Source organism: Odontesthes bonariensis, chromosome 22, assembly GCF_027942865.1.
Source record: "Odontesthes bonariensis isolate fOdoBon6 chromosome 22, fOdoBon6.hap1, whole genome shotgun sequence".
NCBI classification, from domain to species: Eukaryota; Metazoa; Chordata; class Actinopteri; order Atheriniformes; family Atherinopsidae; genus Odontesthes; species Odontesthes bonariensis.
Genome location: NC_134527.1, coordinates 4114432 through 4141541, shown reverse-complemented (window position 1 = coordinate 4141541; position 27110 = coordinate 4114432). Strand labels below are relative to the sequence as shown.

General features: G+C 43.4%; 1 protein-coding gene across 2 annotated transcripts in view; it reads left to right on the top strand.

The window, feature by feature from the left end:
- The window catches only part of vldlr (very low density lipoprotein receptor), a 44887-nt gene extending 22011 nt beyond the window's left edge, over positions 1–22876 (top strand). The window contains exons 9-20 of one of the 2 annotated variants that reach the window (XM_075455342.1): positions 2514–2633; positions 3458–3583; positions 5334–5505; positions 5888–6112; positions 6199–6317; positions 7509–7648; positions 10039–10180; positions 10293–10442; positions 16496–16555; positions 19254–19331; positions 19417–19586; positions 21886–22876. In XM_075455342.1, coding sequence (XP_075311457.1) covers positions 2514–2633; positions 3458–3583; positions 5334–5505; positions 5888–6112; positions 6199–6317; positions 7509–7648; positions 10039–10180; positions 10293–10442; positions 16496–16555; positions 19254–19331; positions 19417–19586; positions 21886–21921 — 1538 coding nt within the window. In that variant the 3' untranslated portion in view covers positions 21922–22876. The remainder of the gene's footprint in view (positions 1–2513; positions 2634–3457; positions 3584–5333; positions 5506–5887; positions 6113–6198; positions 6318–7508; positions 7649–10038; positions 10181–10292; positions 10443–16495; positions 16556–19253; positions 19332–19416; positions 19587–21885) is intronic. The other variant, XM_075455343.1, reaches the window with a different exon arrangement.
- The last annotated feature ends 4234 nt before the right edge of the window (positions 22877–27110 follow it).

Sequence of the window (27110 nt, the reverse complement as noted above, 5' to 3'; positions counted from 1 at the left end):
TGCAACACACTGACTCGCACACGTACAGCGGTTCAACACAGGCACTCGGTTTAAATCCGAAATTACATGAGGGTTCACTCATCGTTACTCTTAAGGCTCTAGCATGGTTGCCGCGTCTGCTAGCGCGAGCGGTGTTGTTGACGTCACGATTTCGTGCCCGCAATGTATAGTGGCGCAAGTCGTTGCGCCAGTAGTTGCAATTTTCTCCGTCAGAGGTGGCACTGCTACGTGAAGGTTACCGCTACAACCACGAAAGTGGAGAAGAAAACAATGCCGCTGTCAAGAGCAGGAACGCTGTAATTAATGATACTGCTGCAGTTTTCGGATCATTTTAAATTTTTAATTCAGTTAATAGAGGTAAGGGTTTGAAGCCCCCGGCATCAACAGAGTCTCTGCCCTCTTTTTTGCCTTCACGTATCTGTCCCGTAGCTTCTTCCACACATTCTTACAGAACTCTCCCTCTTTCACCAAAGTTCTGCCAATCTCTGTCCACGAGTTTTGGGAGTTTACGTTGGTCCTTGTGCTGTTTCACTGCAGTTTCGTACAGCTGCCTGTACAAACGCACCTCCTGACTGAGCCTGGTCTCACATCGGTCCATCCGGTTTTTCGTCGGTGGCGCCGCCAAGTTACAAAAATCGACTGGTGCACGACAACGCGCTGCGCCGTCTGTTCAAGGGAAGCGCCAGGCCTGAAACGTCATTTTGACGTCACGGTCCGCCACCGCCGTGACAGACGCGGCAACCATGCTAGCGCCTTTAAGGACCCGAGAGGGAGAGACGGAAACAAACAAGCATGCAAATGGCATTTATCGTGGCTAATTATAACTATCATGCAATTAATTGATTTATTGAATGTCACGACAGGCCTCTATAGTTCCATCTGATGGGGTCATGGACTGTAAAGGGTCTTTTCCCCTTTCCATAACGCTGACTCTTGACGTTCCCACTCTTCAAAGTAAAGCTGAAAGAAACTCCAAACTTTCGACTCTTAAACATTAGATTCGCTGTTCAGGGGACGATCTGACGCCTCGTCCCGTGGCTGGGACGGTCGGTTTGATCTAGAGAAAGTGGAAACTACTTGACATTCTGCTGTTGGACAGTGATTCACGCTGATGTGCGGGTTTCCACATGACTCCACCTTTGAGAGTCCAGATTCTCTCTGTTCAGTTTTTGAATAATTCTCTTTTATGGATGACCGTACTCCTCGGAAGTGATTATGTCCCACAATCGGAATATTAAATGTCAGACTGAATTGTTCAGATGGAGGGGGGGTAAAAAAAAGGGCATATCATCATTCTTGATCTAATAACTCAAACTTGAAATGCCTCACTGAGGTGACGTTGGAGCTAAGAATGTCCGAGGCTCAAAGAATGGGATCTTGAAGCTGGAATTGTGAAGGATTGCAGTGCATAATTCACATTTGAATAACTCTGGGGGGAGGATAAATGAGTTGCTGAGTTTCAGATCTAATTTGGACGTGTACCTTTGACCTGCTAATAGACATTTAATCTGTCAGTGTGTTACTCAAAGTTGATTACTATTGAAGGTTGAGTCCTGCGAGACGCTCTGGGTTGCGGTGCGCTCGACTCTTTGTGCTGTTAACGATGCATTTAATTTATTTAGTCGACTGAAGATTAGAGGTTGAAATGTCTTTGCATGCATATTAAGCTACGCTGCACAGCGTGCCTGAACATGTGCAGCAGGACAAACCGCATGGAAACAAATGTCAGGAACAGGAAACGTCAAAACCTGAGGGCCGACCTCTGTTCTTTTTGGACTGCTCCCAGAAAATGAGTTCAAACGAGGATTAAGTCGCTGCCAGTAATTCTCAAAGTTCCTACAGTGGATGGGGAGTTATTTTGGTCCGCTGTGCTTGGGTGCAGGTGGCCGGCTCTTACACTTAGAGCCGCACTGTTTGGAGGGTCTGTGGCTTTGAGTGGTCATGAGATCACTGAGGTTTGAACAGGGAAGGTTTGAAACGGAAAAGATTGGTTATTATTAGTTTAATCTGTACGTGTAATGATTTAAACAGGCTCTGGTTTTCATGTTGCAGCAGATTTATGAATTGGTGGTCTTCATGCCAACTCTTCCAGCTCTTAAGGTCTCATTGACGTAAATTAAGGTGGCAAAATATTGTATTTTTAAAGTGATGCAGGCAGGTACGCCGCCACTTAAAATGACCTCTGTAAGCAAAGTAAAACTGCTAATAAATCTGGAGTACAGCATCTGGTTTTAGTAAGCTTCTGTGAACTCGTAGTCTGCTGCAGACTACATTTTTATTCACTATGAATTCAAATTTTACACGTGTAAAACGCACATTCTCTTCCGTCTTTGCTCAAGCGTGAACACAACTGTTTCGATAATGTGGTTTTGGTAAAGATATCGTCAAAATCAAAACCTTTTTAAGATATTAAAAGGTTAAAGGGCTCGATGTTGGCCGTTTGAGTAATTTAAAATGCTCAGTCTTAGCGAGATGACTCGTGTGACAGCAAAGCCCCGTTTCCTGTGCTCCAGATCTGAACGAGTGTCTCCTGAACAACGGCGGCTGCTCTCACATCTGCAAAGACATGGTGATCGGCTTCGAGTGCGACTGCACTCCCGGACTCCAGCTCATCGACCACAAGACCTGCGGAGGTACGTTAACCGAGCGAGGCGGCGGGAAGTTTCAGGTTTGACCTGATGGAAGGAGAGATGTTGATGAAAGAAAGTGGGTATCTTATCAGACCTCTGAAGTCAGGAAAAACTGTAATTTCTCCATGAAATGTTTGAAAAGAAAATAATTGCCACGATCAAACATCGCAGTGAGAACGTCCTTGGAAGATTTTCCCTCATTAGAGCAAAGTCTTCATGATTTCTTTTCAGCGTGTTTGCTTCAGTGATGCTGGGTGTATATTTTTCCTTTGAAGAGGACGCTCTACTCTTCCTGTCTCCCTGCAATCTTAGATCCAGCTGGCTGGGTCAGACACAATTACATTAGTTTTTTTTTATTTTTATCGTGGACTTTGGGCTTCTCAAGTGTTCAGTGTGTAACGGGATTGGCTGAGTTGTAATCCGTTCTCCTGAAAGCGGAAATCCTCCAGGTTCTTTTGAGGAGGCTATGATCCGACACAGCTCCTTTATGCAGCCGGTCTTGGCCTCAGACGCCGCTTGGATGTTTGGTAAAAGTGTGTAATCCCATCTGGTGTGAGGCCCACTGGTTGCACAGAGGCACTTGATCGCCTCCCAGATGCACAATCGTCAGTAAACTGTTGGAAATGCATGAATTTAATTTGGCTTCTAATGAGGGCGGCTGGATAAACGGTAATTGGTGCTCTTGATTAGATTTCTGTGCATCTCACATGAGTTTACTGTCTTATGATTTACTGGTCCTTGAAAGGTATAATGGCATCTCTGTTTGTCTTGTCTTTTCGGTTTCTTTTTCTCTTCATTCTGCCCTAACGGCTCCTCTCTGCACGCAGACATCAATGAATGCATGAACCCTGGCATCTGCAGCCAGATCTGCATCAACCTGAAGGGAGGATACAAGTGTGAATGTCACAATGGTTACCAGATGGATCCGGCTACCGGAGTCTGCAAGGCTGTGGGTGAGTCGGCAGCAGGCAGCGCACCCTGAACCGCCATCTTGTTCCATTATTTAGCCTGTTTACGGGGAACTTTCTGACTGTCATGAGGGCAAGGAAAGTTTATTTATATGGCACAATTCAGCTATGAGGTGCTTTAAAGATGCATTAAAACAGAAGAAATAAAAAGCATGATTTAAAATTTAAAGAAATCAAATTTATTTGTAGCATATTTCATGTACAAAACAATTCAAAGTGCTTTGCAGCAGGGGAAGTAAGAAGCATTAAAATTACATAAAAGAATATAAAGAGAAACAAATAAATTCACTTAAATGAATTTAAAAACAAGCAAAAGATATCGTGCTGATTTCATGCATAGACGCATGAGGAGAAATGTTTTTAACCTGGATTTAAAAATGTCCATTTGAAAGTTTAGATAAGAGAAATGAGATGGAATCAGGAGTTTAAAATATGATTTAAGTTGTAAAACTCAAGCTTCAGATTTGGCGCTTTATCCAAACGCAGCTGAAAATAGGTGTGTGTTCAACCTGGACTTAAACACACTGAGTGTTTCAGCTGATCTGAGGCTTTCTGGGAGTTTGTTCCAGACATGTGGAGCATAGAAGCTGAACGCAGCTCCTCCATGTCTGGTTCTGACTCTGGGAACTGATAGAAGACCGGATCCAGATGAGCTGAGGGGTCTGGAAGGTTCATACTAAGTCAGGAGGTCACTGATGCATTCTGGTCCTGGACCATTCAGAGACCATTACTGTTAAATGATAAACCAGCAACTGAATTTATCATTTAATGTAGTATTTTGCACTAAGTGCAGCTTATTTATTTATTTTTATTCCAAGTGCTGGCACATAGCACTTCCATACCCATATATACTGTATAGCATTCAAAATTAACGCTGTTGACCGAAAGCCAAGTAATGACATTTCATTGTCAAGACTCACCTGTGTTTTTTGTGCAATGACAAAAAGTCTATAAAGTGAGGACAGTTGGTCTGCTGAGATTTTAGCTTTCAACTTGAACTGCAAAACATTTTTCTCATTAAAATTCTACTTTGAGAAACTCTTTCTGTAGGTTAGAAAGGTGTTTCTTACAGAGTGTAACTTGCTGCATAAGGAAAACTGTGTGCAGTGCAGGAAAAATGCCGACACATAAAACTGCTTGTTGTGTCAATTATTAGAAACGATTGTGTTGTATCGGTGCAGTTGGCTTCTCCGTAGCTTAGAGTTTAACTCTAACTGTGAGCAGGAGCGTTGCTGCTTTGTCAGTAAATGCTTCAGTGTGGTATAAATCCTTCTGACAGCCTGTTTGACTTTGACTCAGTCAAGTGGCATTTAACCTGAACCCTTTATGCTCTTAGAATAGCTTTGTAAAGCAGAGGGTAAGATGAAGGGGAACAGTGGTTCAGTGAGACTGGAAACATCGAGTTTTTTCAGCTGGAGATGGTTATGCCATCCTTTTGTCACATCACATGGTGTTTAAATGTCTCTGAAAAAGCACCATTGTGTTGCTCACAAACAGAAACGCTCTGTCTTACACCACCAGCTGACCAACGTGCTCACCAGGCCCGAATATCAAATCAAATTTATTTGTAGCACATTTCATGTCCAAAACAATTCAAAGTGCTTCACATAAAATAAAAGCATTGCAGCAGGGAGTGGAAGAAGCATTAAAAATGCATAAAAGTGTACCAATTGGTTGCCAAATTGACCTTCAGTCCCTGTTTCTCACCTTGGAAAGTCTTTTCTCTGCTCCTCAGGTAAGGAGCCTTGTCTGATCTTCACCAACCGCCGTGATATTCGTCGCCTGGGGCTGGAGAGGAAGGAGTACACTCAGATTCTGGAGCAGCAGAGGAACACGGTGGCTCTGGATGCAGACTTTAACCAGCAGACCATTTTCTGGGCCGACGTGGGCCAGAAGGCCATATTTAGGTAGAGTAACTTGATTTTCACAGCTTGGTATTTCACCATTTGTCTATACTAACAGTGGGGTGTTACAGAGGATGCATCTGCACCATTATGGCCTCCAGGAGCTGTAAAAAGGAGACGGATCTGGTTGAATCCGTAATGCCGTGCAGTTTAATTACCTAAAACATTCAGTTTTGGCTGAACTGAGGCATCTGTATTGTTAGAAATGTACTGAGAACTGTTTGACTTGTGGAATCATGAGATTTGAATCTGTGAAAAGCAAGCTTGTCCAAAAATATAACACGTAAACTCAGAGTTTGAGATATAAATGTTGTAACGGCACCTTGGTGGCCGTCAGCCGCAGAGAATGATGATTTATGTGACGCTGTTCTTTTTGTCATGCCAGCATTGTCCTGGATAAAGTTGTGGATGTTGGAACCCACAAGAAGGTGATAGACAACGTGCACACTCCTGCGGGGATCGCAGTGGACTGGATCTATAAGAACTTGTACTGGTCGGACCTCGGCACCAAAACCATCTCTGTGGCCGATTTGAATGGAACCAAGCAGAAAGTTCTGTTCAACAGAGGCCTCAAAGAACCTGCCTCGATCGCTGTGGATCCACTGTCCGGGTGGGTGGGAGACTTGTGCTTACATTTCAAAGCCTTTACTCTCCAGTTGACTGTTTAAGTTATATGTGTGTGTGTGTGTCCTGTAGGTTTCTTTACTGGTCCGACTGGGGCGAACCAGCTAAGATCGAGAAGTCTGGCATGAACGGAGTGGACAGACAGGTTCTGGTGGCGTCTGACATCCAGTGGCCCAATGGAATCACGCTGGGTAGGAACGCACAGACATACAGTGATGTGGACGACTCACTCAGTGGGGTCACATGGTGCTCAAAGGATCGGATTATTGGCTAAATTACAATCAGAATGAGCTGAGCAAGGGTAATTCTCCTTGGATATATGGCGGTGAATGAATCAGAGGCACAAAGCGTGTCATACCCCGGTATGATAGGTGGCGCTGTACCCATTCCAGCTGTTGCTAATGGAGCCACTTCCTGTTGACCTCTTCAAACACAAAGTCTAATTCACCACGTGCTTCACCGTCTACAAGCACGTTTATTTTGACTTTCAACCGAGTTATCTCACTTTTAATCCCATTGCGAGTAACTCGATTCGACCCAATTTCTTAGTCAGATTAAGGCGTCTACATGAACTTAATGTTGGCTCGATTCTTTCATTGGAAGCTCAAGAACAAGCCGGAGGAATCTCAAGTTAAAGTATTTATTGGTGGTAACCAGTGAAGTATATCAGCGCTGGACCCGGTACGACAGACCGAGCCTTGATTTCCGGGTATATTTTGTATTTATGACTTATTTCACATGGGTTGGACTCGCACTCTACCGAGTATGATTGGACATGAGTCGGTTCAACATGCTTCGTCATATTCTCTGGATCAGCCAACAGTGTGAATCTTGCAGCTGCTTTCCCAGGCAATTGTTTTGTCTCACTATGCCTGGATCATTTAAGGTTGTACTTTTCCACCATGCACACGATGTACGGAGACTATTTAATATGCACTTATGTCTAAGAACAAAGCCAATTACACATTAATCACTCAGTCTTATTGTAATTTAGCCAATAATCTGATCCTTTCAGTGCCATGTGACCCCACTGAGTGACTTTAAAGTGTTTCTGTCAGTTCATCTGTTTTCCTGTAGTTTAGAGTTAAAACTTTCCAGAAACTTTGTAAATGTTTTACACTTTTCAATAGTTTAATTATTGAAATGCAACATTAAGACACTTTTCCTCACATTAGCGTACACTTAAAGGATCACAAAACCAAATGTTCTCCCTGTGCTCGCATCAGTCGCACCATCAAAGTAATTGATTGTCCTGGTTAGCAAAAAGGTATTGATTTGGAATCTCTTCCTTTGATTTCTGTCCTGTCTGCTTTGTGCTCCCTTACTCATTCGTCTCGTTTCTTTAATCCTCCTCATCCGTTTCTCTCCGTGTGTCCATCCAGATCTGATCAAAGGCAGGTTGTACTGGGTGGACTCCAAGCTGCACATGCTCTGTAGCGTTGACCTGAACGGGGACAAAAGGAAGACGGTGCTGCAGTCTCAGGATTACCTGGCTCATCCCTTTGCTCTCTCAGTCTTTGAGGTACAGCAGTTGCAGCTCGTCTCGCACCTCTTTCTGTTTTTTAAGTGACCGACATGATGAACTGAATCGCATTTGGGTTTTTATTGCTGTCAACATCACATGATGGAACAAAAACCTTGTTAAAATGCCATCAGTAACGACATTTGAAATGGAATGGAGGGATACAGCCAGCTTCTGGTTTATTTTTAAACTGGTTTATTTCCCCATGTGAAACTTGTGTAAATAATTGGGGACGCATGATCGTTTTCACGAACATTAACGGTGAAATAAGGAGCAATTCATACAAACTGCTGGCAGGATTTCCACATTTCTCACCTGACTGTAGGAGAGTTGTGTCGAGCAGTTTTTCTTATTAATCAGAACTTTGACAGAGCAGCGGAGTTTGTTGCCAAGTCGCTTCAGTTAAAAACAACTAGAAAATAATGTCGAGTCAGACTGCAATGTGGGGAAAAAGTGCCTCTGAAGTGGGTGTAGTGGGTCATGCTGACTCTGCTCTCCTATCTACCTCTGTAGAGATTAATTTTTTTTATTCAGTTTTATTTATATAGCACCAAATACAACAAATGTCATCTCAAGGCACTTAAATAATAAAGTCCAATTGGAATTCAATTCATTGTAATCATAATTAACTTCAAAATAATCCAATTAATTCATATAGAGCCAATTCAAAAAAGATTTCCCAGCTAAGGAAACCAACAGATTGCACAGAAACTTGTCTTCAGTCTAATCTCCCGTCCTGAGCGTGCCTGAGGCGACTGTGGAGAGGAACGACTCCCTTTGAACAGGAAGAAACCTCTGGCAGAACCAGAACCAGGAAGGGTGGCCATCCGCCTCCACCAGCTGGGGTTTGAGACAGAAAAGAGGGGAAAAAAACCCACTGTAACACCATTCAAAGGATACCTGTTGGAACAGGGAAACGCCAGTTAATGACCACAATAATGTCACATCTACATAATATCATTTGAGAAATTAAACGGGAGGAAGAGAGTAAAGTGAGGAAAGGTGTGATATGAGGCCCCCCAGCAGGCTGGGCCTATAGCAGCTTAAAGGTCCACTAAGTTAAATAAACAAAATTTAACGGTGATATAGTTGTTTTCATGTGTCCAGATAGATACCTTACATTTCTGATAGTGATTTTTACAAAAATGTACTAATATCTGGAAAACGGTATTTCATCTGTTATCAGGTCCAAAAGCTCCATCCTTCAAAAAATAAACGCGCGGGGTTACCAAGGTTACTTATGATGACGTACATTTCAGAATAACAAAGCGCGGCAGGTAGCAAGTAATTTGAGTTGGTAGTCCGTATAGTAGATCGTAGGTTATTACAAAAGACAGTTTTCGTCGCTAGTATCTAAACAGGCCACCAAACTGGGTCCCGGCGAGCCCGAAACACCGCTGGAAGCGACCACCACGGGAGGATCGGTGCCGTGATCTCTCGGCGGGACGCCGGCTGCAGGCGCTCCGCAGCTGGGCCGCGGCTCCGTTTCAGCTGATGACAACGTTCATAAACAAATGAGATGGTTTATAGAGAGCCAACACTACTCCGTTTATTGACACTGTTTCAACATGTATTTATTTCCCTTCCCGACATATGAGCGATATTGACACGACATTGAAATGTGGTTGTAGCCTACCAATTGATGTGCCCCAAACGAGCGCCAACTCCTCCCGCAGCCTCCCCGTCCATATCCACCTGTTCCCCAGCCTCCTGCGCTGGTTGGTTCAAATAAATACGGTTGGACACCTCGTGGAATAAACGGTTAATCTTCACTGCTGGAACTGCTGTCGTCCCTTGTATTGAGCTCAATCCAGAGATACTGAATTATACGTCAGTATCAATCACAACAGCGCGTTGTTCAGGTAGGCGCACAGGCTAGTTCTGCGCTGTCTTCTGAAATGTACGTCATGACCTGTTGTCCAATCAGAAAGACGTATTTTATAACTTCAATAAAAATTACGATTTTGAAAAGTACAACTTTCTCACTTTACTCAGTTTGAGTTTGTGTATTTTAGGTAACAATAGACGTATAAGGAACTTTAATTTTGTTAATTTAGTGGACCTTTAACTATGGCATGTTTCAGGATATGTGTGTGAACCTTACAAGAAGTGAATTGAATAAATAAACCTTTAATAGAAGAATCTGATGTGATTCACACATGAAATTCGGTCATGCTGATGCGCTTTAACGGTGGAATCTGCTCTGATTGGTTCGTTCATCATAAGACCCCAACAGGCTGACTAACGCTTGCTCATTCACATGCAGGCACCATTTAATGTTTGCTGCTTTGTCTTTAGAATCCGTGTTTGAAGGTTAAATTAGAGACTTTTTCATGTCTCACAACTGAAAGAGAAGCGTTCCGTGCTTTTTTTTTTTTTTCTTTCCAAAGGACCGAGTCTTCTGGACGGACGTTGAAAACAACGCCGTCTACGGTGCCAACAAGTTCAGTGGGTCTGACGTGGTGCTGCTCGCCAACCATCTGAACAGCCCTCAGGACATCATAGTTTACCACGAGCTGATTCAGCTGCCCGGTACGAGCTGGCTGTTTCAGGGGACGGAAGGAATAGAAATTCTGATTGTTTACCAGAAAACTCGCATATTTTCCATTTTGTGTGGCAAACTCATCGTGGCTTTTATGTGCAGGTACCAACTGGTGCGCAGAGAAAGGTGAAAACGGAGGCTGCAGCTACATGTGTCTGCCGGCGCCGCAGATCAACAAGCATTCTCCCAAATACACCTGTGTGTGTCCGGAGGGGCAGGAGCTGGCTGCTGACGGCCTGCGCTGCCGACCAGGTGAGGGCGGGCTCCGGAGACGCATCAAGCGTTTGAAGTGGGACACAATTATTCGTCTGCTTTTTTTTTTTTCTGCAAGCATGGCTCACTAATTTTAAGTAGGTCGGCTTAAAGATGTCAGTTTTGGGTTTTTATATTAATCTAAGTGGAAACTGCGGGCTGCAGAATCTCTTTAGGACACCTGATGCTGTGCAGGCTGGAGTCGGCATGAATTAAGCTAAATTTTACTGGGCTGAGAGAGAATGTTCCAGTTTATCCATCCCTTTAAGTCATTAGTTCAGTTCAGGGTCGCAGTAGCCACACGGGGAGAAGACTGAGACGTCTCCAGCTCCTCCAGGGAGATGAAATCTTTCATCCGAGTGTTGGTGCTTAGGCCTCTCCCTCCCCAGTGACTGTGCCTGTAAACCTTTTTAACGGGAGGTGCAGAGGAGGATTTCTTATCTGTTGCTCCCCTCGGTGTGGAGAAGCAGCCTGTCCCAGATTTCATCCATTAGAGGAAACCTTTCTGCTGCTTATTAGCACGTTCTTGTTTTGCCTTTAATTAGCCAAACATCAGGACCACTTGGGAAACTGAGAACTTTGCATTATGACTCTGCATCACTGAGGGGTCCGAGTCCCTTTTTCCCACGTCACAAACAAACCGAGTTAACTGAACTGCAAAAGTTAAACGAGTACAGGTTGTTTTTGCAGGACTACACCCCTCACACTAGCTGCATCTGGTATTTACCGCCGTCTCCCAGGGGACGAGCATTTCTGGGACCTGATGCTGAGCTGCCAGGTGTTTTTCAGACTGGTAAAATTGACATGAAGATGTATAACATCCCATATCAGCAACATTTATGAACATCTTCTTACCCCCTGCTGCGTCCTGTGAGCAGAGTTCCAGCCTCATTTTGGTGTGCATGATACGAAGGGAGAGAAAATAGCACCAAGTGATTGTGAGGTCTGACTTTTTCCTGGAGAACCATTTTGTGATGCCAATGTATTACTCTTTTAAACGCATATTGTTTTGAGAAGCAAAACGCTTTATTTTCGGGACCTTAGCAAACTAGCCGGACTACCTTCATCAACGCCAAAATGAGGCTGGAACTCTGCTCACAGGACGCAGCAGGGGGTAAGAAGATGTTCAGAAATGATGTTGCTAATATGGGATGTCATACAGCTTCATGTTAAGAGGCGAACTATCCCTTTAACTAAAGGCAAAAGGGAGCTTGGTTGTTCACAGGTGATCCAGTAATTCTCTGGATCTGTTGGCGGAAACTTGAGTAAATCTGAAATAATTAAACTGGCTTTGTGCCCCCTGCTTCTCCGCTAAGCCTGCCCCAAACCCAGCTGTCCATCTGCGTCGGTCTGACGGCTTCAACAGTAGCTGAGTCGCTCTGATGGATCCAGTTCTTTGATGCCTCTTTGGCAACTGTGAACAGAGTCGGCCTTCAGTTCTCAGCTGTAAAAGTATCCATCTGCTGCTGACAGCCGAGTTGTCAGTTCCTGAGTTTGATCCCGCTTTAATCGCTGCTCACTGTTTTCTCTTGGTGTGCGTGCCCGTCTTCCAGCCTCTGAACTCTTGGGTGGAATGTGTCAGTTTGTGGTGTGACGGCTGAATGGGCCTTTTTTTATTTTTTAAATCAGCCTTCACTCTTTAGGGCAGCAGCTATTTGTTCTGGCTCGTTCTGTGCACACTCGGATTTTCCCACACAGAGCTGGAAAACTATCCCAACTCAGATGGTGGAAACCCAACGAGCTGCAGCAGGAGTCCGATCCAAGGGTCAACATAAGTGTTTTAGGCCCTCTGTTGCTTAAAGTGAACATCTGTGGATTTCTGGACACTGAGTTGGCTGCAGTGGGACTGTTCAGTACCAATGAAATGCTTTTTGCTGCCCAGTTACATTAGAGTCATTTTGCAGACTCTTTTATCCAAAGCGACTTACAATAAGTGTGTTCCACATCGGTAGGCAAAAGAACTTCAGGTCACAAGAAATCATAAGTGCATTTCCTTCCAAAACCAAACAGCTAAGAGCATAACTAGTGCTAGAGTAAGTGCAGTAAGTTGGGTACCGAGACAAATGGGAAGACAATTTAGGAAACAAATAAGTGCGCAAGAAGCTGGGACAGATCTGGGTAGGGTTTCCTGAAGAGGCGGGTTTGCAGCCTGTGGCCAAAGATGGGCAGTTAGACGCAGCTTACTGTGAGGTGTTCATAAAACTGTTTGCAGAGACCTCATTGGTCACTTTGTCAGTTATACGCTGACTGTAACTGTCACTTTTAGTCTGAGATCTTCTCATCATTCCTGCTGCTCGGGTTTAAAGTGTGACAAAGGGATCAGAATTGAACCCAAACTTTTTTTTATCGTGCAGCTTTGGCACCAAAAGCAATTTTTCTATCCTCACGGTGAAATTTAGGCGGTCGTCTCTTGTTTAGTGTTTTTATCTGAGCCCGTGGTCGGTTCAGTGTGCTCCGTTATGGTCCGATAACTTGATTTTGTATTTCTGTAACTCCAGCTCACCTCCTGCCGAAAGGCTTTTAAAGATGAATGATGTAAATAAGAACTCTTTAAAGGGATAGTTCGCCTCTTTTGTTCATAAATGATATTGCTAATGAGATGTCATACAGCTTCATGTCAAAAGAGGCGAACTATCCCTTTAACTCGTTAAAGCAGAATATTGATCTGCAGTATAATCTGCATGCAGCTGACTTCAGCTTTTAGGTGAAGTATTGTTTTGCTCATTACTGTGTTAGACTCGAGATTCTAAGGCAGTTTAATTGGCGTTCTTAAAAACAAAGACTGAACTGCAGCCCTGGCCTTGTTTTTCATCCTTTCCCTTTTGCTGGAAAGAGGTTGCTTAGAAACGCCTCCCTTTGTTTTGATCCTGAGCGGTCCGGCTGCTTTGTGCGCCCACAGATTAGCCTGTTCAAACCGCACCAGTGTGTGATGGGGACCTGACAGCTGAATCCACCACAGACCCTCCTAATTGGACTCAAACTTTAGACCGAGACACCGGCATTCACAAAGTAGTGGAACAGCACCATCCTCCTGAGTAAAGGGCTGCGTAGTTGGCCTGTTCACTTTGCCAAGACTCGCATCAAATCTTACTTAAGAAAAGAGTTGAGAAGCAGTTTCTGCTGCCTGTTTTCTTTATTTGGGGGTTTACAGGCTTTATCATCTTTTGTTTTGTGTGAATATCTGTCGAACTACTGTCGTCAGTAACGTTCCCTATAAATTTAACCTTTATTTTGTGTTTAAAGATGTTTAAAAAGGTTTTATGTGGAACAAAAGTTTCAGTTTAAACATGCTTTTTGCAGGCAAACACACTTATTTGTGTTTGTTTGACTTGCAACATATTTTGGTTTTTAGCTCTGAACTTAGAAAACCATGAAAATGAAAGTTGGACATTTAAAAGGATTGCCATAAATATCGTGTAGACCTTCGATGATTGCCTCTAAATTAATTAAACTTGCTTTTCATATACAGGCTGCTATGAAGCCTCCTCTTCTTCGTATTTAGCGAATAACAACCTGGCTAACAGAGCTGTCCCCACTACAGTAAGGCTGGCTGGGTTTACATGCTAAATGAACGCGTTTGTACGCTTGAGGCCGTCCGGGGGCAGAAGTGTTTGGAGCTCGTCTGAATGATGGAGTGAAAAGGCTTTATTATTCTTTAAGTCTGAGGATAACGCCGCCGTCTTTCCTCCAGAAGAAAGAACCCCAACCGCCCCATCCATGAGTGGTCGGATGCTCAAACGGGCCCTCCCAGGTCTGACGTCAAGGAATCTCTACGCAAATCAACCTTGAACTCTTTCAGTGTTTAAATGGTTTGAAAGCAGAGTGAAACCGCAGCTCTGAGAAACATTTCCTGCCTCGTCTGCAGGAATCTAACGGCCTCTCGCTGCTTCTCACTCACCTCGCAGGCTGTTTGGGGATCTGGAGCCGGGTCCAGACTCCTCCTTTTTGTACACGTTTCCTCAGCTCGTGTCTCAGGCCCCGTTTACACGATAGGAAGACGCAGATATTTTCCTGCAGTTTGGCCTCTCATTTACACCAAAACCCCGTTTTTAATCACAGAAAACGATTATTTCTAAAACCTCCGGCCAAAGTGGAGATTTCTGATAACGCCGGTTATGTGTTGCTGTGTCAACTGGGAGAAACGGCGTTTTAGGTTCTTAAACGTCACATTATGCGCCAGAAAATGCTTAACATCATGCGAGCGTCTTATGTTTACAGTTTGTTTGGCTACTGATCAGGATTAGCATGGATGATGTTAAAGTTCTACTAATTTTTACATTTGTGCAAACGATTCTGACCTTATTGCATTTGCCACCCCAAACCTGCTCGCACAGTTCAAAATAGAGGAGCACCACTCTTCCATGGCCGCTCCTGCGTCCAGTGTCAACTGACTGTCTATATTTCCCTCTTATTGCCTTCAGTTTTGTTGTGATATTTGCTCGCGTTATCTCCTTCACATGAGGAAAGTCCTCGATTCTGAGTATTTTGATTGGCTTGCATGGCTTTATTCCTTTCCCTACACTGCCGCCAATAGGTTTGGCACAGTTATTATGGCGCTTGACGGCATATTTATGCAGGTTGATGTAAATGACAAGTTTTTTGAAAACAATGTTGTGTGCACGATGTTGTTATTGAAAACGGAGGGGGGGAAATATTCATTTCTCTAAATACCCGGCCGGCTATGTGTAAATGTGGCCTCAGTCTGCTCACAGTTCTTAGGATGCTAATCCATTGCATACAACATAGCATGAATGCTACAGCGCCTCCACATGCTGGTGTTTACTCAGGTTTGTTCTGTAATGGAAGTGTTGTTCGGTTTGCACGCCCCTCCGCTCTGATGCGTACACACAGTGAGAACAGTTTGGGAGGAGTTGAAGGAATGCCTGTCGTTGAACAACTGTTCCTCCACCCACTACAAGCTGAGCTGTTGCCAAAGGCTTCACCACCAGCCAACATATTTATCCTGTTTGGGCTGAATGGGCTCCGTGGAGCATTGTGCGTCTGCAGCCCTGACCCACTCTAATCTTGTTAGTGGAAGTAATGGGCAGAGCTCCTCACTTCAGGGGTGAACTGGAGCCTTTTCCTTCAGTCTGAAGATGTTTCTGGGACTCGGTTTGTTTCCTGAAACGGCGTTAATGACCAGCCCCACTTTTTTTTTAAATTTATTTTTATTAAGACTGTTTGCTCTTTTAGTTTCCAGGCTCGGTTCTTTTAAATCCCTCTCTGTGCAGCACTGAATACATTCGGCTTTCCTCCAGTGTTCTTGAAGGTTAACTGAAGTTAATTGTCAGCATCTTGCATTCGGTGTTAAACGGTTTCCTTTCTTCAGCGTCCAAAAGAGCCAAAAACCGCCTTCCTGATCCTTCTTGAAATGTTATTTTGTGCGTGTCTTTTACTTTTCAGAGCGTGATTGCACAAAGATTGTCGTTTGCATCCCTCCTGCTGTGCAGTGGCTGCTTCATTGTCGGGTTTATCAAGTCCAATATTCAGCTCAATAGTTTGACGATAAAAGAAATGAAAACACTTTGTAATTTCTGAATTAAACCCTTTTTCTGGGTCTTAAGATTTAACTGTGTAAAAACACAAACCTGAGCTTTGTTTAAGGCTGCATACAGTTACCTGTGGCTGCTACAATTACACACATCGCATCCACTGAGATGAGGTTTGATTTCTTTGGATTGATTTTTAAAAATCTTTAGAAACTGCTTTTCTTTCTTTGTTGGGCTTTAATAAAGAGCTTTTCCCCATTCCCTGCTTCTCAGGCCCAGGCTCCCTGGTGCTGCTGATGCTAACTTCTATGCACCTTTTCTTCCTGAATGCTGAGCATGTTTTTGGTTAAATTGGAAGGTTTCTTCATGAAAACATGCAGCACAGTTGCTGCTTCTGTGCCCTGTAGATGCTTCCATGTTGGATGCTGGCTTGGCTTTACTGGTTTGATCTCCTGAGATCTGGTCTACGCTCAGAAAGCCTGCTTGCATGTTTGCGGTTTGAAAATGGGACGCCTGCTGATGTCTTAAGTTTTGTTGTTGAAAGTTTGACTGTTTCTGTGACAGACCCTTCGTCCAAAGGTCCCCCAAAGGATGGTAGGAAGGCTCTAATACAGCTGCCCCAAGGTAAAACACCTGCCCTGTGTGTGGAGTTTCACTTTAAAGCATGCTGAGCTTTGTTCAAAATCAACTCGTCTTCACCATGGACTCAGGAGGTGTATATTTTGTATTAAAGCAGCAGATTGCTTGAAATCTTTAATGCATCATTAGAAGCAGGATGGCCTCTTGTGTCCATGGTGCTGAATGCAGATGAACTACTTTCTCCTGCTCGGCTTCATGTGTAACGCCGCCTTGCGTCTGTCTCAGTCTGTTCTGTGATAAGGACACCTTCAGATGTCTTTCAGGCCTCGCTGCAATGCAGATAACCATCTTGGGGAAGTTAATTTGTAACAAATGGTTGCGCAGCCTGGGGTATCTACAGGGTGATTCCCTCCCTGCTGCCCCAGCACAATGAGACGCTATTATAACTAACCTGTTAAGCTTCTAATGGTGCCGGCTACACATTTTTACATGCATATTTCAGCTGTAGAGTCCCAACATGAAGCTTAAAGCTGAATGTGTAGAAAATCTTCTCATTTTAACTTTATGAGGAAGAAAAGATGACCATGAATATTCATGAATCAGTATTTCAGATCATATTGAACTTTGCTTTAAACATCAAATCTTATCACTTTTTAATGCGATGCATTTACAGTTGGTCAGACCATAAACGAGGCTTTTTAAATGCATGTGAACATGTTGACCCATTTCAGTCAGCCTAACACTACCTGATGCTGCTGCTTTCATACGCTCGATGAGACTTTAATGGGCCAAGCTGCTCCACATGCTCCAAAGTTTCATCTTTTTTGTGATAAAATGCTAAAGCTTAAGTTCCCGTTCTTGCTTTTTCTCAGTCTTTTCCCCTCCTGGACGGTGAGCCAGGTCCAGCTCTTACTGTAGCTGGTTCTCTGAATGTAACTTTCAGTGTTAATTCCTCCTGTTGCCAGTTTGGGTCTAAACCTGCTTTCAGGCTCTGCAGCCTGCAACAAATGTTCTCATTTTGGGCCCGATGTGCCGGATAAAGCGTTCTTTCAACAATGAGTGGCTGGTTAAGTTGCTGGAATAAGTGTTTTATTAACTTTGTCTTAATCCTGTGGAAAAATGCAGTGAATTAAAGTGCTTGTAGGAGTTCTAATCAGAAACTCAAAGCCTGCTGTTGAGTTCCTGTTTGTTGCTAAATGGCAGCAAAGGTCAAATGAGTTTCTCCTGCCAGCAGATGTCTTTTTACCGCCTTCTGAAATTCCCCTGTGTATGTTTGTTCTACCTTCTGTTAATGTTTCAGCTGCTTATTGAACCATTATTAAAGGGATCGGGTGACGGTACGGTTCAGGAGCGACACCTGGTGGCAGGAGAGGGGAAGTGTCCTGTCAGCTAAACCACTGAAGAGATGAGCTCGTTATTAAAATGTGATGCTGCTGCACACAGAATGAAGTTATGGGAGAACAGAAGTACACCCCCCCCAGCCCTTTAGTTTTGCACCGTACTCAGCTGTGAGGACGAGTCGGACTTATTAACGTGTTCCTGTATCAAAGCTCGGCTGAGGCCCATCGTGCTCTCGTAACTCGTTAAAGGAAAGTGAAGATTTATTTAGTTTCCTGCCATTCGTCCTGGTAGATTTGGTCAAATCCTGCTGGAAAACAACTTAAACTGACTGTACTGCTTCAGCTTTAACCTTGAACTTTAGAAACATGCACGTTGGCTTTATGGGGGTCTCTGTGATGGACTGGAGACCCGTCAAGGGTGTAAAAACATTGTTCATCCTCAGCCAAGTTGCAATAATTTTTAGTCCTGTCAATTGTTTTGTGCCTGAGAGTTCAGGGTTACGTCATCTTTGAGCTCTGAGTGAACTGAACCCAAGTTTCTGTCTTTGTCCTGTTCTGAAGCTGCTTTCATCCGAGCTGTTTGTCAGTCACATCACTCACTGACACAAACCGCTCTGGTCTCCACAAACAACCGGTTGCAGCAGTGTGGGGGGGAAATGTTTGTTTCCGAGGTCATATCCAGTCTCCAGAGAAGTTTCCTCAAATGTTTCACTAGCCTGAGATTTGCAGCAGCTTGTTTGTCTGAGAGGAAAGTCTGATCTCTACAAGAAAATATCAGTTCAGTTCTTCAAAGATGGCTTTTCAAAGTAAATAGCCAGCTGTTAAATTGTGATTTTTCTTTTGTTCTAACATTTTCTTGCTTTTCTTCACTGTTGGGGAGCTTTTGACTTCATTTACCAATCAAATTATCGGACATTTCTGTGTCAAAGAGTTCATGGAAGTCAACAAACTTGCAATTTTCTTTCAGAAGTCTTCTCCACGGAAGCATTTTAGAGGCTGTCTCAAATCTTCCTTCATCTAAACTTTAGATTTAGAAGGATGCTTTAGATCAGGGCTACCCAAATCCGGTCCTCGAGGGCCGACGTCCTGCAGGTTTTGGCTGTTTCCCTGCTCCATCACACCTGATTCAGATCGATGCTTCATCAGCTGGTTTAACAACCTTTTGAAGAACTCCATTTCATCTGAATCAGCTGTGTTGAAGCGGGGAAACATCTGAAACCTGCAGGACGTCGGCCCTCGAGGACCGGATTTGTGTAGCCCTGCTTTAGATTCTAAAGGATGTCAAGCCAACCTTTTTTAATAACCTTTAATCGTCCTCGGCATGTTTTAAAAGCCTTTTCTTAAACAGATGGATGGCGTGACGGTTTGTTTTGTCTGGCTGACCTGCGCACGTTGTCTTTCAGATGCTAATGTGAGCACGTCGATTCAGGTGGACTCCACAGCCAGAGGGTCTACAGCTGCCTGGGCCATCCTGCCCGTCTGTGAGTGTTCACACACACGTGCACGTTTGTTCTGAGCTTTCTGCCTCTCTGCTGAGCCTCACCGTCTGTCCGTCCCTCTGTGCAGTGCTGCTGGCCATGGCGGCAGCAGGCGGCTACCTGATGTGGAGAAACTGGCAGCTGAAGAACCAGAAGAGCATGAACTTTGACAACCCCGTCTACCTGAAGACCACAGAAGAAGACCTCAACATTGACATTACCCGGCACGGTGCCAACGTGGGACACACCTACCCTGCGGTGAGTTTAAAAAAAGACGTTTTGGTTTTATCTGAAGGACGGAGTCTTTAGTGGAGAGGAAAAAAAGATCAATATTGGAACAGCTGAGCGGCTTTTCACCTCAGATCATTTTCCCCGACTCCATGTTGATGACCTCGACTCTCCGCCTCACCTTGCGGCCTCTAATCCTCAGTGTACAGAAGCTCTGATTAAAAAGATTAACCTAAGCCTGCCAGGAGCCGCGAGATGGACACAAACCTCTGGCAGCAGATGTGGCTCTAACCCTCTCAGGGCTCCAGAACAACTTTCTGCACAAAAGTTTCAACCACATTCAACGCCGCAGTTTCACAGGTTCACTCTTTTAAAAATGGCTACCTGTGTTTTAGGCGATATTGACTGGTAAATGATTAACAATCTGATCAACAAAGTCCTTTATTTGAAGCTCAATACCACAAGGTGGATAACTAACTGAAAAGTGTTTAAAATGAGCTGAAATTTAAACTTTAAAACATCTCAAGATGAATTTAATAAGAAGAAAAAAAATCACCAAGAGCAGCAAATGCTTCCTTTGAGGCAACATAAATATAAAAATAAAACGATTTACTTCCCAGATCAAGAGTTTATAATGCAATCTACTTTTTAACCCCCAGTTGGCTTGGTCGCAGGAACGGGGGTCTTTCATTAATAATATTATTATTATTAACTGCTCTGCTCAGACTCATGGGAGTTGTTTGTTTCCTGCCGTTTCCATAGCAATGTGTGACAAGATGAGAATGGAGGGCCCGGCGTTATGACTTTTGGACCAATCTGGCCTCAATTTAACATTCTTCACGAAGAAGTTGTCATTCGTTCCTTTCATCTTATCATCCGCGGCTGTTTCTCAATATGCGTACCTGTCTGTTCTCGTGTACTTCTGAAACGTCATCACGAAAGGACGGAGTACTGTTCCAATTCACAGTACGCTCCACATTCCCAGATGTGTACTTGCTCCGCACATTTTATAGAGTCTGCTTCTGTGTAGACTTCAGATGGCTTGCTGTCCCAGAATGCAGTGCGGCACAAGCGAAGATGGCAGAGGAGTTGACAGGTATGCCATTAGCCTGCTCCTCTGCATCCTGGCTCGTTTCTCCCTCCTCTGCCTCACTGCTTCCTCTAAAGCTTTAAAGTAAAGAACTCCAACAGCAGCTGACGGCACAGCTCGGTCCATTTTCAATATTTTATACAAGTTTTGATTTTTCTTTGCTGTTAAACACACGGGCAGCAACGAACAAAAATAAAAAACAATCGTTTTTGTTTTATATTTTTGGCATCAACATCTTTGACGTAATCAAGTACGCTTCCGTTCCAAATGCACAACGAGCGTACTTCTGTACTCAGAAGTCCGTACTTCCACCAAGTACGTACTTGGTATTGAGAAATGGCCAAAATCTGATGGACCAAAGCCTCTGTCTGACCGCAGCGCACGTGTTTTCAAACGTACACACATGGGCTGTGTTCGAAACCGCATACTACATACTACATACTTCCATTCTGCATACTGATCAATCAGACAGTATGCAGAGCGTTTACCCACAATGCATTTTGCTCCTCCCCGAGCCGAAATCAGCCGGCCTGAAGCTGATTTCTCTTGAGCTCTAAACTCTGTAAACTTTAGCAACATTTGAAACATTTTCAGGTGAGAAAGTAGTCGTTTAGATCCCCAACGTGTTAAACCTGACAAAATACCGGCTATTTACAATTTTGTTCCCACGAATTCGGCGCTACTAAAGCTAGCCGCAGTGAGCAACGCACTTCCGGTTATTTTCACAAAATAAGATACCCGATGCCTTTTATCATAGGGAAAGCCATTACCATACAATTGGTGCTTTTGTTTTGAAAACAGGAAGTGAACCTACCCTCGTTGTAGCTAGCTTGAAACTGCCGTTTTGACAGGAAATGACGATCGGCGACGTTACGTTGCATCTTGGGTAGTTTGAGTATTGAGTAGTAACCTCATGATGCATACCCAACATTTCAGAGAATCTAGTATGCATCTGGGAACTTCTCGCATACTAACTCAAAGTTAGAAGTAGGAGAAGTACATATACAGGAATATCTGGACATCGGCCAATCAGAGGGGGGTCCCGCCCTTCACTATCTGATTGGTTTAGACCAGGATATGGGTCTGAAAGCCTCCCTTTGGTTCAACAACAGTCGGAGACACGTGTTAATTGGGTCTCTGGAGCCTCTATAATTCCAAAAAGACAAATTTTTTTTTTTTACATTTGCATGCATATGAATTCAACCTTAAAGCTCTCTCATCTCCTTCTTCTCTCTGCAGATCTCAATAGTGAGCACAGATGATGATATATCCTGATCCCCGTCTACTTTTATGATCTTCTCCCCGTTGCGTCGCATGGCGCCGCCTCATTACCATGCCAACGGTTGTCCGTAGCAGCAGCCCTTACAGTACAACCACATGCCTTCTAAAGTGCATTATGTCATGATCTGTGGTGAAGAGGAAATGTTATTTATTACACGAATACTTCGGTGAATTATGTCGGCTTCTTTCACTCAGCAGCCAAAGTTTTTTGGTTTTTGTTTTTCCGTTTTTGGGCTTCGTTATTTTCAACCGATGGCTTCCCGTCATTTCTTTGCGCTCTTAAAGGAGTGTGACGCCATCTTTTTTGCAGAAGTGAACGGGTTGCGTGTCGCAGGGCTTCCCGTGTTCGGACTGAACTGTGAAACTGGAGGATGTGCCCGGAGTTCTCTGGACCTGGCGGATCATGTTTGACGGGGTAAGCGGGTGCTCAGAGTTCAGGCTCAAACTGGGAGAATGTGGCCAAAAGCCTCGTTTCCAACCGGCTCAGATGTGAATATTTATGTACGATCCCGTTCTGACGGCTAATATATCCAAGTTTTCTTTTCTTTGTTGATCTGTTATTACCTGCACCGCCTGCTGGTGTGAATTATGCTCCGTTTTCTCATTTCTTAGTATTATTATTACTGTATAAAAGAATCGCCATGGTTACAGCATTTGTAAAGTGTAAATATTCTTCATCCCTCAGAGACATGACTGTCAATCAGGACTCTCTTCAGTGCACTTTGATTAACGTTCCTGTGTAAATAAGATTGTATACATTGACTTGAAATGAATTTTTTTGCTATTGGCTGGGTATCGCACCAGAGTTCAGATGTATTTAAGAAGAAAGGAAGGAAAAACCACAACCGAATTTGGTAAAAACTATTTTGTATGTTTGTGTGCTGTTGCTGTGAACTTTTTATAGCCTTGTACAATGAAGGGGAAACGCACTATTAAAGTTTAAAAGCTCTGTATCTGTGAAGTTTTGATTTGCAGCCAGTGTTCCACAACAAGATCTCCATTCTGTTTATTCGGTTTTAGCTCTGTAGTCCATCCAGGCTGGATGCTACTGCTCTCTGATCCCTGGCGCTTCGTTTGGGTCACAGATGAAGCAAAGCCTCGTTTCCACTGTCGGTACGGTTCGGGTCACTTCATATCTGTACAGGTCGGGTCGCTTTGGGGTCGGCTTCAACTAGGGATGGGAATCAAAAACCAGTTCTTGTTGAGAACCAGTTCCCAGTGTTTCAATTCCTTGGAATCGTTTTGCAAACGATTCCCTTATCGATTCCAGTACAGCCAACAGTAAAAATGGTGCGGCCCAAACGCTCGAAAGTTTGGTTACACATCCCCAGGGGTGATGGCGTTCCGGCGCAGCGCCAGAAATCCGGCGTAGCATGGCTCTGTTAAAAAAAATTATTTTTTTTTGGAAAAACCCAAAAACTTTAATTTAATTCTGAATTAACATCTGGAGATGTGAAAGCATTTCGATTGGACAGAGGATGCACGTGCTGGGCGAGCTAAATTTGACGTAGGGGCGTGGTCGCCAAGCTCCAGGAGCTCCCTGTACTACCAGGACAGCTGGTAATCTTCAGCCCCAATTTAGTGTCCCCAGCTGGGGTAAGTAGAAAATCGAGTGGTCAAATGATGATTTGGAGTAACTTTCTTGTGCTACATCAGTTCGTGGTGCATTTTTACATCAATATATGGTATTCACAACATTTATAGTCACTTGGGCTCTTTAAATAAAGCAAAATCTATCATGTAAGAAATGGCACTGAGGTCTGCCATTTTTTTTGCCTGGAAGTGCGTCGCTGGGTCTTGGTCATCGCGTGCCCAACGAGCATGCGTGGAACGACCGGAATTGTTTAAAGCGGAATTAAAGTTTAATTCCGAATAAACTTAATTCCAGTTCTGAAAGTGTTTACATGAACGTTAATTCCGAGTTAAAAATTGGCATATAATTGTGAATTAACACCATCTTGTAAACGCAGCCACTGTGTAATATTTGTTACACAATAGTCGTCTATAAACAAAGGTATGTTATTTCATTAAAGTGTTGCTTAATTAATTGGTAATCACCTCCCCTATTTTAGACAGAGTGTAGTTACTGTACTTTGGACCAGTATTGCCCCATACTGACCTGTCTTGGTATGGCTGCTGGGTATGCAGCTTTGAGTTAAATCAAGTTCAACATGCACCATGTTTTCAGAAATGCATTCTGGTGTTGAAATGTTGCATTGTGGTTCAATACCCACCTCAATTTCTAGCTATACTGCAACATCACAAGCCTAGAATGCTTTTTTTTTTTTTTTTTTTTATATATAAACAGCTAGAATCAAACATGGCCAGTTTCTTTCACTCTTAAGTGCTATACCAAGATGGAAATGATCTGTTTTTGTGAATAACACTATAGACATAAGGCAAAAATGAAAATATTATCTAAAATGTGTCACTTGACAATAATGGTCATACACAGACTATGAAATGTTTGAATGTGTCAAAATTAGGCCTACGTCACATATGCAGTATGTTGTGCGCCCCCCACCCCGTTGGAACAGGAAAAAAGTTCAGGATTTTTTTTCCACTATCACCCCTGCATCCCTAAAAAAGACGACAACAGGGCAACTTGCAAAGTGAATATTTCAAAGGGAAGATGAAATGATTATGAATGAATGTCGCGTTTTCGATCCGCTCCGGACTAACGTTGGTGAATCTGAACCCAGCAACGTTAGCATGTCCTCGGCTAACACTGTAGGTAACTAACAAACACTGCCTATCATGTTAGCACCATTTGCCTCATTGTAAAACCTGCTGTTAGCACCGCTGGACTGATAGTAAGGCATACCGGGCATTTGCCCGCTGGCCTGATGACTTACTGGCCTGCGCTTTTTTTTTTTTTTTACGAAATATAATTTAATAAAGATTTAAAACATAACGCAATATGTGGATAACGGTATATAAACCCTCCTATTGGTGCATAAACTGGTAGATCGGCCCTTTAGTCATGATTGATTGAAGCCTGGGCCAATGAGGTGAGGGGCAGGCCAGGGGCGAAGCTCGGCTCTTTTGACTCGGCTCCCGAACGGTCACCTCTGGAACCTGATTGGACACCTCAGGTGTCACTCCAGTTGATTGACAGGCAAGTCTCGTTGAAAGATGAGTGAGAAACGCGGCGTCTTTGAAATGAGGAGCAGGCATAGAGTGTGGTGTTGCACTGTCAGAGTGAACCTACTTTCGTGGAATACATCATTTTGAGTTAAGTTTTAATGTGATTTCCAAATGATTCATTGTTTTTAAAGACTGTACATTTAGAGAAGAGATTTTGTTGCCAATTGTTAGGCTAAACGAGTAGGCTAAAGTTATGAAAGGCTAATGTCACGTTAGCATGAAGCTATATATACTGTAGCACTTTAAAGTGGTACCTTGAGTTAAGAGTCCCGACATATGAGTTTTTTTAAGAGCCGTTATTCCGTCAATTTTTATTTCATGGAACGGATTAATGGCATTTCCATTCATTTAATGATGAATATTGATTGGACTACGAGCTATTTGACTTATGAGCTCTGTCACGGAACCAATTAAACTTGTAACATACCACTGTGTTGGGATTTTGTGTGTGTGTGGTGGGGGGGAAGGAATATCATTCAGTAAGTATATAATCAACACAGTTCATAAGGATTTCATAACTGTAACGTTAGATGAAACTGATGAAAAGCTTTTTTGTTATTATAAAGGTCTAAAAGTATAACTTTAGCCAAGGTACTTAAACTGACTGACCTACATGATCTAGTTTAATTTTATAGCAGCTAGACTTGGAGTTGGTTTTAAACCAGCAGCCCTGGCAGCTCCCAATCTGTGTGGGCAGACACAAGGAGCCAGGCTTCCACCACCAGGTCAGAGTATTCAAAGGCAGCTAAATGCATCTCCACTTTATAGAAGTGGAGCCTCACTTTGCCCAGATTGTTAATGTAAAGAGGGGGATGCGTATGTCCTGCTGGTGAATATTGTCATCACAATAGTGTGAGTGGGTGTGAGAGATGTGTGATGCATGCATCATTTTAGCTGTTTCTCTGTAGACATCAGTAGTGACTGGCCAGACCTGTGGACTGTCAAACAAAAAGAAGAATTTAAATCCAAGTTTTGTTGAATGATTTAAAATAACATTCATTCAAAAAAAATATATTCAATATTTGCAGTGATATTTATATACTGTATATCTATTTTATCTGATTGGTTTTGATGTTTGGAAGGGAATGATTTTTGGTGAAATATGAACAAGGATGCATTGTCACTGCACCTGATCAAGTCATAATAATTTTGTATTAGTGAGTGGAAACAGTGGTTAAGGGACCAAAAAAAAACATGCTCTCACAGCGCACTTAATTTTTTTCCCCTTCAATACCTGGTGGTGGCCTGGTCTTGGTTAAAAATGCCCGGCCTGAAAAATTTCCCCAGTCCAGCCCTGGCTGTTAGTAACAGTTAAGGTTAAATGAGGCATTACATTTAGATGAAATCATGAGAGATGGAGCCTGATTGGCTCAGAAGCTGGTGGTACTACCCCCAGTTCACCTCTACCTCCAGCTTCTCCTTTCACCAGAGCAGGGAAGAGTTCAATTACCCAGGCCAGGATAGACCAATGTGGACCTCAGCGTTGTTGGGTTTTTAGTTTGGAAGTAACGAGTCATGACCTTACAAAGTTGATGCTAATCGACCATTTTTCCCCAAATGAGAATCGATAAGCAGAATCAAACTGAATAGGACTCGTAAAAATCTCATCAATTCCCATCCCTGGCTTGGACCCTCAGCCTGAAGGTCCGCTGTCCTGCAGGTTTTAGATGTTGCTTCAACACACCTGATTCAGATTAAATGGATCTCTTCAACAGATTGTTAAGTTCTGCACAAGCCTGTTAAGGTCTTGATCTGAATCGGGTGTGTTGAAGCGACATCTAAAACCTGCAGGACAGCGGCCGTCGAGGACCAACTTTGGACATCCTTGACTGTAGTGGCAATTGTTTGTCAAATCAAACATCCTTTGAAACGTGCCACTACTGGACTGGGGTTGGGTTTCGTACACAGGCAAAGAAAAGAAGTCCAATGTCCAATACCTGAAACTGCGTTTTGAAGGTTTATTTTCCAGTTGGCAAGCAAATGATACAGGTACAACATTCCTTTGTTCTGTGCTGCTTCTCCTACTCTGGTAAAAA